Consider the following 13688-nt stretch of genomic DNA (forward strand, 5'->3'; position numbering starts at 1 on the left):
GAAAAATCTACAATACTGAACCATAAATGCCCAAAAATGTCAGTACAACATCTCTTATATTGTCACCTTTTGCCTTCTAACATTGCTCCTCCTTGGTTTTACATAGATTATACATAAGAATTTTAAAAACTGGTACTGAACATTACTAAAAATTCTATGTCAAGTCACAAAAGCAAAACATATTGCTCTTAAAAGAAAAATAGTCTGATGGAGACTTTTCTATTAATAGATATGTTTGGAATTTTGCTCTCAATCAATGAAGGTACGGAATATAAGTATCTTGGAAAACAAAAAACGCTCAAGTCCTTTGTGTAGTATACTTCCAGACTCGAATGATGAAGCACTTGCGGTTATAGGTTCTCTTGCAGTCTGGAATAGTTGTTCTTCTTGTGCTATTGTTTGTGAGTAAAGAAAATTTTCAGTTTCTCATGCTGAATAGTACTTATGCAGTCAGCGCACTGTAATCAGTTTAACATATCAATATTACCTATGGTATGAAATACTAGATCATAGGGCCTCTGAGATGCAACAGTAGGTCCTTAGTATCTTTCACGGATACATCTGCAGTGGCACAGCAACACACTACAAGTTCTGAGCCATTCACCTGTTTCCCTGGGCAGCTTTACCTTCCATGGTGGCAAACCAAACATAGTCCCTTGTTTGCCCTCAACTCTGTCTACTGCTGCCGTGTATTAGCAGATAAAGCTCCCTCACAAAAGGTTTGACCCAGCACAGAGTAAAATACATCATCGGCCTCTGTGCTGCAGAATGCAAATCTACAATTACTCTAGATTACCTTTTTCAGGCTACGGTAGCAGAAAATAAACTGGCAAATCAAAGCTGAATCTGTAAGATTTATAAATTTGTTCTGAACTGAACATGCTTGTGCTCAAATGTTCATTTCCCAGCCGTGCTGAGATGACACGACTATGCAATGGAATATCACAGCCAGAAAGATACCTGCCCCCAGTACCCCTCCTGTAGAGGAGATCAACTCCAAAACAATCATTTTTTCCTACCACAGTCCAGCAGGTACAAAGATAAGTCTGCATTTCTTTTGAAACTCACATTGAAGGAATAAAAGGGGCTAGTGTTCATTGGTGTGCCCTATGTCTCATCTAAATCAAAGAAACAATGTTATCTATTATTCATGGGCCTCTTCAGATCATAGTTTTCCAGATAATTCCTTTCTGATTATCAACTGCTGTTCAGAAAGATTAATGCAGTATTTGGTTTTAGTAGCAAAATCAAGTTGTTCTTACTGCTTGCCATTTACTAATGGTGCAGAGGGGACCTCCATCATAAGATAATTCATGTCTATTAAGACAGACCACCTTTAATACACTTCAGCAGGGAACCAAATCTCCAGTTCAAATGTTGCAATATATTAAACGCTGATGTTAAAATATTTTAAGTGTCTGTAACTGCGCTATGCAGCACCTTTCAACAGGGCCACCAAAGTTTAGAATGTTTACATGAAAATGTAAGGGAAACACTTTGCAAACTCCCAAACATACAAAGCAAAAGAATCTGGCTGGCATGTGACCAAGATGACACATCTCATCTTTATCCTTAACATCTGCCAACAGAATTAAATATTTAGGGAGCTCCCCAAGCGATGTATTTAGTCTTCTCTCTTTCCAGTCCTCTAAAAAAGTGCCTTAATTCTCTGATGTCCAAAATATAGATGACAACAAATGATGGTATAACAAGCCATCTTTTACAAATCATTACATAGAGAGAATGGTGGCCATCAGAGAAAGAGGACCTTAGATTTATTACTGGTCACTGGCTAAAAATTCATAACAGGTCTATGAAACTGAGAAGATCCTATGCTTCCAATTCTTAGCAATTAAGTATAGCTATCTACAGCAGCTGTCCAGAGGGTAGCAAGGGAATCCTGCAAGCATACAGGTCCCAAGTGCCCAAAAATCCAGGGCAAAACTAGTAGACACAGGATTTTTTTTTTTACTAACCCACAATTAACTGTATAATTGAACATGTGTCTTAGAGTTGAGGTGGCTAGCAGGAATGTGGGCTGCCCATGAAAGGTAACAACTATAAAACCAAGTTTTGCATAGAAAGTCAACCCTCACAATTGGAAACTAGCCGGCCTAAGACCATCTCAGGCTTAGAAACATCCTGCTTTTGCACTGCACGTACGGGGGGAAAAAGCGCTCACTGTTTGAGGCCAGATTATTGGTCACTGTAAACAAAATTAATGCACTGCATCTTCAAGCACAACCCCACCAGCAGAATCATTTGATTCCTCACACAATATTAACTACCTACAGCTGACGTGACGGAATTGTGGGGCTGGTCCTTGATCACCCTTGCATATTCCTTGGTTGTTTTAAGGCGTGCTCATCCAAACTTATCACCTACTCCTTGTGACGTTTAGATCAGAGTTTTTCGAGCAACTTCTGGTACATTTATTCACCCGTTGAACTAGGCAACTTGATGCATCTGAAAGTCTCTACAAATGTGCAAAGAATCCCAAAACGGCATGCTGCCATCCCCAGTTTGTCTGTCACAGACAGGTTCGTCTACTCGCAAAGTAGAGCGTTATTCAGCAGTAACGGTGTGAGAGGAAAATGCACCCCCAAAACATCCCCCAGGCGACGCAAAGGTCACAAGCTCCATCCTCCCCCCAACCCCGGGGACCAGAGCGCTGCTGAAACGCTCGGAGAAGTTTTCGGGACCATCCGCAGGGGCTGCACCTGGGGCTGCGCAGGAAGAGGCCGATTCCCGCAATAACCAGCAAGTCGGACGAAGTTTCGCGCCCGCTGCCCCCGGCGGCAGCCCGCCGTGACTCACCAGCTTGGACTGGACGCGCTGCAGGAACTCCTCCATGGCGCCGGACGGACAGACCGCCGCGGGAGAGGCGTCCACGCGTCCCGCCGGGCGCGTAGCCGTCCCCGCACTGTCCCCGCGCTGTCCGCTGCGGAGCACGGCCCCGCGCCCCGCCCCGCGCCGCTCCGCCCGCCCGCCGCGGGCAGTGACGTCAGGCCGTGCCACAGGGCCGCGCCCCGCCGCGGGCCGCGGAGGCGAGGGCCCTTTAGACACACGGCGGGGGCTGCGCGCCCGTCCCTCCTCCTCCTCCAGACACTTGAAGGCCGTTCCGTTTACGTCGTGCGTGGCGGGAGCGAGGGCAGTGTGAGACCCTTCGCGGGGTCTCAGAGCAACAGGTGCGAATTGGTTGGAGGCAGGTGCGGGTCCTCAGTGTTCCATTTCACAGGCAGCAAAACTCAACCATGGAAGGCTCAAGGGCATTGGGTCGGAGGCTACAACCATCCCTTAACACAGTGGGTCAGAGGGCACCCAAGCAGACATAATCTAGGCTCCAGAAACCTTGCCCTCTGCTTCAGACCTAGAATCCCCTTGAATCCACAGTCACAGCTTGCATCTCCTAGAATCGTGGGATTGTTTTGTTTGGAAAGACCTTTAAGATCATTGAACCCAACTACTAACCTCACTCTGCCAAGCTCACCACTAAACCATATCCTTCAGCACCTCACCTGTGGATCTTTCAAGTATCTCCAGGGATGGTGAATCCAGTACCTCCCTGGGTAACCTGTGCCAGTGTCTTAACCCACTCACTGAAAATGTTCTTTGTAATCTGCAATGTAAACCTCCCCTGATGCAACTGGAGCACCATTTCCTCTTGTCCTATCACTCCTTACTTTGCAGAAGTGATTGACCACCACCTCACTACCACCTCATGTCACATAGTTGTAGAGAATGATCGTGTTTCCCTTCAGAGTCTTATCTTCCAGGCAACAACCCCAGCTCCCTCAGCAGCTCCCTAATATATTTGTTCTCCAGACCCTTCACTGGTTTCATTGCCTGTCTCTGGATACAATCTGGCACCTCAGTGTCCTTCTTGTAGTGAGGAGGGACCGAGAACTGAACACAGCATTCGAGGTAAGGCCTCACCAGTGCCAAGTACAGGGGGACAATCACTTCCTTGGCCCTACTGGCCACGCTGTTTCTGATACAAGCCAGGATGCCATTGGCCTTACTAGCATACCTGGGCACACTGCTGGCTCATGTTCAGGTGGCTGTCAATAAAGACCCTCAGGTCCTTTTGTGCCAGACTGCTTTCCAGACCCTCTTCCCCCAGGCCTGTAGAATTGTGTGAGGTTGTTTTGGTCCAGGTGCAGGACCTTGCACTCACAGAGGAGCTTCTGCTTCATAGAGAACTGGAGTAAAATGTTGAAGCACTGAGGCCCCTTCCCAAGACTCAAGGACTCAACGGAAGGTCGTGCAGTGAGTGCAGAGTAGACAGGAAACAAACCACAGGATTCATAGCTTCTCCAGTGCTCTCACACCACTAGCATTCACCAGTGTGTTTCCTTTGCCCACTATAACTAACCTGAATAGTACAGGTTTATTATTCCAGTCAAATCATGCCTCACTGAGGAGTTATAAATTCAGTGCTATGGGACCTGTGATTTTTTTCTCTTTTGCATTATTTTACAGCTCATTGAATATTTACTGAAAAAAGCTAAAAGCTCTTGCTTCCTTATTAACAAACTTTTTCTTATGAGTGTAAATTGCTCTAATTTGATTTGTTAATTCTTTCATGATGTTTTGCAGATCCTATTACTGAGTTGCCTGCCATGATCAATCTGCTCAACCTAGTCATTTGTTCCTGTTCCAAAGTGTTCTGGCAAACAGAAACAGAAACACTGATCTGCCTCAGGACCATTTAAAACTGAAAGGTAAATCTTCGTTAAAATATTTGATTGGACTGAAGAACCACGCAAATGACATGAAGCAAAGTATTGTAAATGACAGTGTTCTAAAAAAAAAATTAAAATCCTGCTACATTTACTGGAACATTTCTTCTGAAATTCATTAGCATGTTTCAGAATTTTATCTGAATCTGAATTTTTCCATTTTTCTATGGAAAAGCAGGCTTCTTGAAAGCTCACAAGTTTTGCACAACATATTCTCATACTAGTAACTTAAAAATGGAAACTGAAGTATTTCAATACAGTAATTGCTGTGCAATTTGAGATACAGAGTTGAGGTCTACTGAAAATGTTTGGCCAAGTAAGAAATCAATATGATCCTGCAAAAAAAAGGAGTAAAGTATATACTTCCCTTTAACAAAGCCTGCAAAGCAAGGTAAAAAAACAGAGTCCAGGTTGCTACAACAGCTAAACTGAAGTTTAGGAAACCGATGCTTAGAATCGTAGAATCAAAGAATGGTAGGGGTTGGAAGGGACCTTTAAAGATCATCTAGTCCAACTCCCCTGCAGAAGCAGGTTCACCTAGATCAGGTCACATAGGAACATGTCCAGGCGGGTCTTGAAGACCTCCAAGAAAGGTGACTCCACACCCTCCCTGGGCAGCCTGTGCCACTGCTCTGTCACCTGAACAGTAAAACAGTTTTTCCTTATATTTAAGTGGAACTTTTTGTGTTTCAGCTTCATCCCATTACCCCTTGTCCTGTTGCTAGCTACTATAGAAAAAAGGGATGTCCCAACCTTCTGACATCCACCATTTAGATATTTGTAAATGTTAATAAGATCTCCCCTCAGTCTCCTCTTCTCCAGACTAAACAGCCCCAGTTCCCGCAGCCTTTCCTCATATGAAAGATGTTCCAGTACCCTGCTCATCTTGGTGGCCCTGAGCTGGACTCTCTCCAGCACTTCCCTGTCCCTCTTGAGCTGAGGAGCCCAGAACTGGACACAGTACTCTAGATGAGGCCTCACCAGGGCAGAGTAGAGGGGGAGAAGAACCTCCCTTGACCTGCTGGCCACACTCTTCTTGATGCATCCCAGGATGCCATTGGCCTTCTCAACCATTGGGCTCATTGCTGGCTCATGGTTAGTTTATTATCAATCAGGACTCCCAGGTCTCTCTCTGCAGAACTGCTCTTAAAGAGGTTGCTTTTGCTACATACATATTCAAAAGAAATTATGTCAAGACACAGACTGAACAGCAAATACTTGGAGAATACAAAGCTGAATTTGCTAAACAGACAGCAAAGTTGTGTTCTTAACACCTTATGCCAATAAGCACACTTACTCCCATGTATTGCAAATAAAGTGGCTTTGACTAATAGGTCTCTGCATGTGGCTATGGACAGATTCAGTAAATTTACTTTCGCACTGTAACATCTGAGTAGACTTCCACTGAGCTTCAAAGAATTATGTGGATTCTTTGTGACTCTCATGCCGGCAATCCAGAGATGGCCTCAGTACAACTGTATTGAAAACAAAACAGAGTGTGCCTGAGCTCCCTGAAATTATTTTTAAAATGTATCTTTAAAACTGTTTTTTAAACCACTAGTTTGCCTCCCTAATTATTGAATTAGATATCGTATAATAAATTACTCTCAGGAAGAATTAGTCTCTGTATCTGATTAATACTTTGTAGAAGTTCTTCAGCTTGATTCTCTTTTTTTCTAACTCGCTTGGCAGCCGCAAAACCACTCCTGCTTTACTGAAGTTTAAATTAGAGATGAATCGGGATCTATATTATTTTTTTAATTCATCTTTCTGAAGTAACTAACAAAGCCAATCACAATCATCCAGAAGCTCTTCCTAAGCCATGTTCTCCCCTTGATGAAGGTTTGCCCGTTAATAAGCACATTTGCAGTACCTCTTGTTACGTTTAAGAGATTTAGCATGTGAACTATGAGTTCTGCTTTGGATTTTTCTGTGGCTTTGAAAATGGAAAGTCCACTCACTGTCATTATTCCGAGAGAGCATGATTAGGAAGTGCATGTTTTTCTATTCACATGACAGAGAAGTTTCTTTTTTGTTTGTTTCAGCCATTATTCAAATATGCAGAAATACATACTAACTCTGCTGTATCCTTTTTTTATTGTGTCTTTAAAAAGATGTAGCTCTAGTGATTTTGAGGAAAGAGAATGCCTTAAACTACAAGGTCTTCTAAAACTCTTATCTTCACTGTAACCATCCAGAGAACGGTCATTTGCATCATATTCAAAGTATCTTTCTAAAACCCTATATCCCCATACAGGCTATGCAACACCAAATGATGTACTGTTTTGTGATCCTCTGTAGTTCCCATGGTTCATATCCATTTTGTTCATTCTACAGGCATACAGCTGAGATTGGGTTTGTCTCATATGATAAAGAAGGTAGTTTTGTCCCATATGTTGGAGAAGCAAAATCAGGAATGACCCACGTCTCAGAAAAACTCAGATCAAAACTCTGTAGCTCATCTTCACAATTTAGCAAGAAATTTTAAGAACTGTCATGGTACAACTATCCAGAGATTTAGCACTTCTATCAAAGCACTTCTATCTAGCACTTCTTCAATAGTATGTTAGCAATAGTTTTCATGATAAATAAGGCTGAAGTTCCCACTAAAAGAGTTGCTGTACTACCACAGTAGGCACAAATAGTTTCTGCCCCGTGGGATAAAAATGTTACATAATCATTTAATAAATGAAAACAAACAAACAAACAAACAACAGTCCAATATGCCACTGTTAGGTATTGTGTGAGGATGTCATTAAAGAATTTGAAAGGAAAAGGCGGATTTCACAAACTACTGAATTAACAATTCTCCAGACAACCACATTCTCCAGAAACAAGAAAGACCAGAACTGCATATAGCAGCAGTAAATTGACAGGCAATGGCACTGTCACTCTAGCCTTTTTATTTTCGGAGTCTCCATATAGTGTTCTGTATTGGGCATGTTCACTTCCCATTGGGAAGCAATCCTTTCCATGTCACTTATCTTCACATGTTTTAATGTTTCAGTTACACTGGACAGCCTATGAAGACAGACAGAAAGAAACAATTTCAATATAGATGACTCTTCTCCAAACATGAAGGCTATCTGTCAACAATGTGTAAAACCTCAACACTGTGAATGTGTCCCATCTTTCTTTAGAGAAACTGGGCATGAAAATGAAGTGCATGAACTCAGTGTCCCTTTTGGACTGCCAGTTTACCCAATGTAAACCAAGTACTAATAAGAAATATGTTCTGTAAGAGAGAAACACTGTTGTTTATTTGATTACTTTATTCCCAACCACAAATTTCAAGGTGAAAGCTTTGTAACAATCCCTATTGCTCCTATGAAATATTAGATATGGTAAAAATGAAATTGCTGTTGCTTTTCCTGAGGGATGCAGGAAGAGAAAGGAGAAACCATGCCTGGCTAGGAGATGACTCCTAAAGATCGACACAAATATCTGTTGAGGTTTTCAAAGACTGAATGCATTAATCTCATTTTAGCTGGGAATAGCACATAACTCTTGTGTTAAAATAATTGTCAGTTCTGTTCCTCTGTGTGAAACTGAGTAAGATACAAGAGTGCACAGTTTTGAGCCAAGGCTGGCTACTAATTCAAAGCCAAAAAGCACCAGTGAATCAATACCAAAAGTACTTGGAGGTATCCCAAACAATGGCTGGTTGAATGGCTTGCTTTTTGAGAAAATACAGGCTGAGAGTCACAGACAATAGAACTGCAGGTTTAGCCTCCTTCCAAACTCCACAAAAAGTCCAGATTCATCTACCATTAGCACCAAGTCCATTGAAAGCAATCTCCCAGGTTGTTTATCACATTTCAATTGCAACTCGGTACTGACGGGTTGTTGCCTCTTGCTTACATCATTTAAAATTTGGCATATTAAGTGCCCCATATGAATGCAGCCCTAACTGTTCAAATGATCATCCTACTTCATTTGCACAACCTGAATACAGGCTACTAGTTCTAAACTAGTTTAAAGTCAAAGTAATTCTGCTAGATGTGGTTAGCTTTGCAAATTAAAGCTGTTATGAAAATTCCTATCCATCTAGCCCTCACTTCTAAGTTAATTTAAGGAAATTTCCCATTGCACTGACAGAAAGTATGTTTACAAGAGACAGTAATTGCAGTCAAAATAGGGGAAAAGGGCTTAAACCATTTGACTTAAATCATTCACACTATTTGCTTGTCATGCACATGGATCAAAGTCCTTGAAGACAGATCTCCTTTCTCAACAATATCTAGTCTTATGCCTTTGACAATAAGGTTTTATCCTGCAGTGAGCACAAGGTATTTCCAAGTTAGGTGTAAGAAAATTAAACAGAACATAAAACTTCTATCACTTCACAGATTACTATTAATCAATTGCATATAGTAACTTTATTATTTTTCAGTTTTAAGTTGTTTAGCAAAAGTACACAAGAGAACATTCTTACAAGCGTTAGCCTGAATACATACAAAAAGGAAATAATGTTCTCCAAATTTCAAATCAGAGAATATAATGTTAGAAGAATATTGGCCCTGTGACTATAAACCTAATTTTTAAGTGTATTACACTGAATATTATATTGGTTACTTATTGAAATCCAAAGAGTAATACAAGTACTTCTTATTTCTCAAGCTGGCAAAAGTATGCAAGTATGCCATCACAGGTCAGCTAAAAGTAATTTTTAAGTTTTAAACTACTTAATTAGTAGAGTATCATATAATAATCTGTAGCCAAGTCTTCTCATTCCACAAACAAGTATCATAGCTAACTACAATTACTTTCCTAAAATGAATACTATAAAGCCAGTATAATTCTTACATTTCACTTTGGAATTCATATGTACTCAACAAGTTTGTAGGACCTCTTGCCTTGGGGACAATATTGAATGTTTAGTACTTATGCTGAGGCTGACTTGCGGAATCAGACTCTATAACTCAAAGAGTTATAAAGAAGGTATGTTTATTCGGCGCAGGGCGCACGGGGGATCGCTCCACCACAAACGTGCGCACCCGACTCGGCAACTTGCTTGACTTATATTTGTTACAAAGTTACAAAATCATATGATGACATTATCGCCTAGACAAAGACACAACCTGTCCCCGATTTCGCATGTAAATTAGGTCTTTTCTTCCTTTCATTTGCGTGGTGTCTCCCGGTGATGGCCGGTGATGGCCTTTGGGGCCTTGGGAGATGAAGGCTGATAAGTCCTGAGGCTTTCTCACCCCTGATCTTCAGATATCGCTTGGCCCGTCGCAGAACCGGTTTCTGCCCTCAAGGAAGTTGGAGGACCCCGGAGGTACTGTGTGAGGAGATAAGCGTGACCTTTTACAGCTTGTGTGTGAATTTTGTCCTGTCTGAAAAATAAGCTTTATACTATTGCGATAAGTTAGTATAAGGTTTATTAGCACATGTTATTATAAAGCTCTACATCAAGGCTAAAATTAAAGCTTGTGTAACCGTGTGAGGAAGACGAAGAGTTTCTTTATCTGGAAGTAGAGGAACATTTGCTGTGAAGATCCCAAATATCAGTAAAAGTGTTTTATATGATTAATAAAGTTCAATAAACAACATTTCATAGTTAAAATTTATGGGGGAAAACACCTATTCTGACATCCATTTTACTTAAAAAGGAAACATGGTTCTTTTAGTGATGCATATGAATACAACAGTAGAATTACAAAAGCTACAGTGATCTGAAGATGCAAGTGGGGAAAGTTCATGCATAGGTAATCTTGCTTTGGATAAAAGAAGGTCCTGCCAGAAAAAAAACCAAAAAAAGGTAGAATTTGCAACACACAGTCCTTCCTTTGAACAAAACTTGCTGTCTCTGTATACCACAAAAATTGTCTGATACAACTATATTTTACAGTCAATTATTCTGAAACAGTTAGCCTCAGCTTTGCTGTGTTATGTACTCTGTGTATAGCTTCAGAATAAATACCAAAATAAGCAACCACTGGTATTTAGACAACTCTTTTACTTTAGGTACACAATGAAAAGGTATAACCCAAACAAAGCCAGGAAAGTGAAACTGAGTACGGTTTTTCAGCTATTGGAAAGAAAAGACTGAAATATTCAATTTGATGCTTTGAAAAGTAGCTAAAACCTTCCATGTTGGCAAAGCGAATGTTCTCAACAGATTAGCTAATGTCTGGCCTGTTTACATCAACAGGCTATAACAGTGTACAGTGGTGTTAAAATAGCTCATTTCAAGGTGGAAATTTTATTAATCATAGTAGAAGGTAAAATTTATCATTTGCTTCTCTCTGCAGCAGAAGACTGTAGCTACTAACTCCTTCCTAAAACACTGCAGCACATTTCTACTTTTACAGACAAAATGAAACAGTAACTCAACTGTTTCTGTCTGACTATATTGGGTAAAATTATAACATTGACAGTTTGGAAGAGTTTAAGGGAATAACCACTGTGTGGCAGGCAAATAAAGATATACATACTAAGTTTAATTAACCTTAAAATTTGTACTAAACTTCAACATGTCACTGGTAAGATTTTAGCTCCCTGCTAAAAACTGCAGGGAGCTTCAATATCATCAAATAAACTGGGAGTAAACAGAAGACTTTGGCAACACCTAACTACAACATGTTTTGCTTACAATATATGTGGTTGTTAGTTGAAAAAAAGGATTAGTAAATTAAAGCACATATGGAATATATGCAGATCATTAAAAAAGCATGACTGCCATTTTTCACAGATAATACCAAAGGAGACTCTTGAATCCACAGATTCATGTTCTAAATGGGTTATCTTCTGTATGACTGTAACTCAGTGTAGATGTTGAAAATAGTCTCCTCAATTATTGAAGAACAGAATTCCTGAATAGATTTCAAGTCACTGTGGAATTCAGAAAACTTCTGAAGAGTTTTGGTTGTTTACAGAGAGAAATAGTCTCAAATATGCCCTGTCACCTTCTTATCCTTTCTTAGGGAAAAGTTTTATTCATGTATTCTAGAAAATATTTAAAATTATAACTGAGAGTAAGTCATACAACATACAATTGCAAATGTACTGCCTTCCTATGAGCTGGCAGAAGGTGTTTTACATGATAGAAATTGAGATCACTATCCAGATTTACTATAGCCCTATCAATGGTGGACTGATAGGTTGACAGAAGGTAATAAACCTGGAAATGGTTATGTTTCTTCATGAGGGCCTGTGATTTTCCCTTTAACATGAGGTACCAGAGATAGCAATGTGTTCTGGCAAATACACAGGAAAGCTTTCAGAAGCTCTATGGAGCATTATGCATTATGGATACTTCTCATGAAACAAAGCACAGTCATTGTTGCATAATGCCACCAGTGCATTGTGCATCCCTGTTCCTACAAGACACTTCAAGTATGAGTCCGGTACTCCACAGCTGGGTGATTTCATTGTTGAAGACAAGCCAGAAAACACAGTTTTTCACATGTTTTCATGAAGTATCTCTAATATATTATCCAAAGAGAATCTTTGGTAACAAGATTTCATTTGTCAAATGCTATATATGCTGTGTATAAAACAAAATAAAAATAAACATTGTATAAAAATGCTGTGTATTTACTGACATTTATGTCATTAAAAAGTCTTTTTATAGCCAAGGGGATGTATATGGACAAAAAAAAAATCATTCCATGAGGAGCACAGAGGAGCAGATCAACAAAGTGTCTTCTAATTCATTTGGAGGACTTTCTGGTGCCTAAATTGAAAGTCTGGAGACTTTTGATGGTTGCAATAATGTTTGTGTGACTTTCTTGATGGATAATCTGGCATGTAAAAAAGAGAAATTAATCTTTGGCCTTTAATTACCCAAGTTAAGTATGTGGAAAATTCTTTCAAACCTGATTGAAACTGATCAATGCTTTAAAATTATTGCTGGAAAACAGTGACAGAAATGCAAGGAATCATTTCACAGAATCACAGAATCACAGAATGTTAGGGGGTTGAAGGGACCTTTAGAGATCTTGTAGTCCAAGCCCCTGCTAAAGCAGGTCCACCAAGATCAGGTCACACAGGAAGGCATCCAGGCAAGTTTTGAAAACCTACAGAGAAGGAGCCTTCACCACCTCCCTGGGCAGCCTGTGCCAAGGCTCCTTCACCCTCACAGTACAACAATTTTTCCTTATGTTTAAGTGGAGCTTTTTGTATTCCAGCTTCTTTCCATTACCAGTTATCCTGTCATTGGATACAGCAGAGAAAAGAGGATGCCCCAACCTTCTGACTTTCACCCTTTAGATATTTGTAAATATTAATGAGGTCCCCCCACAGTCTCCTCCAGACTAAACAGCCCCAGTTCCAGCAGCCTTACCTCATAAGGAAGATGTTCCAGTCCCCTGATCACCTTGGTGGCCCTGCACTGGACTCTCTCCAGGAGTTCTCTGTCCCTCTTGAGCTGAGAAGCCCAGAACTGGACACAGGACTCCAGGTGAGGCCTCACCAGGGCAGAGTAGAGGGGAAGGAGAACCTCCCTCAATCTGCTGGCCATACTCTTCTTGATGCATCCCAGGATGCCGTTGGCCTTCTTGGCCACGAGGGCACATTGCTGGCTCATGGTTAGTTAGTTATCAATCAAGACTCCCAGGCCTCCCAGGCCTCTCTCTGCAGAGTTGCTCTCCAGCAGGTCAATCCCCAGCCTGTACTGGTGCATGGAGTTGTTCCTCCCCAGGTGCAAGACTCTGCACTTGTCCATGTTGAACCTCATGAGGTTCCCCTCCACTCAACTTTCAAGTTGGTTAAGATTTCCAAAGGAAAGCTATCCAAAATAGACAGCATTCTGAAAAAAGTGTTGTTAAGGCCTGCAAGTGTTCTTATCAGTAGCATGCAATGGTTGGGGGTTGACCTGCTATCCTGATTTGATTTTTTTTCTGTTATTTCTGGTTTATATTTTTGAGTATTATCATAAACAAATGAGATTAATGTCAAGGGTTTGCATTTATTTTCTCTTCCAGTAACAGCATGTTT

At 40.8% G+C, this 13688-nt stretch overlaps 1 protein-coding gene across 1 annotated transcript in view; it reads right to left on the bottom strand.

Annotated features, from left to right (window-relative positions):
• The window catches only part of PRUNE2 (prune homolog 2 with BCH domain), a 141097-nt gene extending 138199 nt beyond the window's left edge, over positions 1–2898 (bottom strand). The window contains exon 1 of the mRNA XM_062017851.1: positions 2818–2898. Coding sequence (XP_061873835.1) covers positions 2818–2853 — 36 coding nt within the window. The 5' untranslated portion in view covers positions 2854–2898. The remainder of the gene's footprint in view (positions 1–2817) is intronic.
• Between the last annotated feature and the right edge of the window lie 10790 nt (positions 2899–13688).

This window comes from Colius striatus, chromosome Z (genome assembly GCF_028858725.1).
Source record: "Colius striatus isolate bColStr4 chromosome Z, bColStr4.1.hap1, whole genome shotgun sequence".
Taxonomy (NCBI): Eukaryota; Metazoa; Chordata; class Aves; order Coliiformes; family Coliidae; genus Colius; species Colius striatus.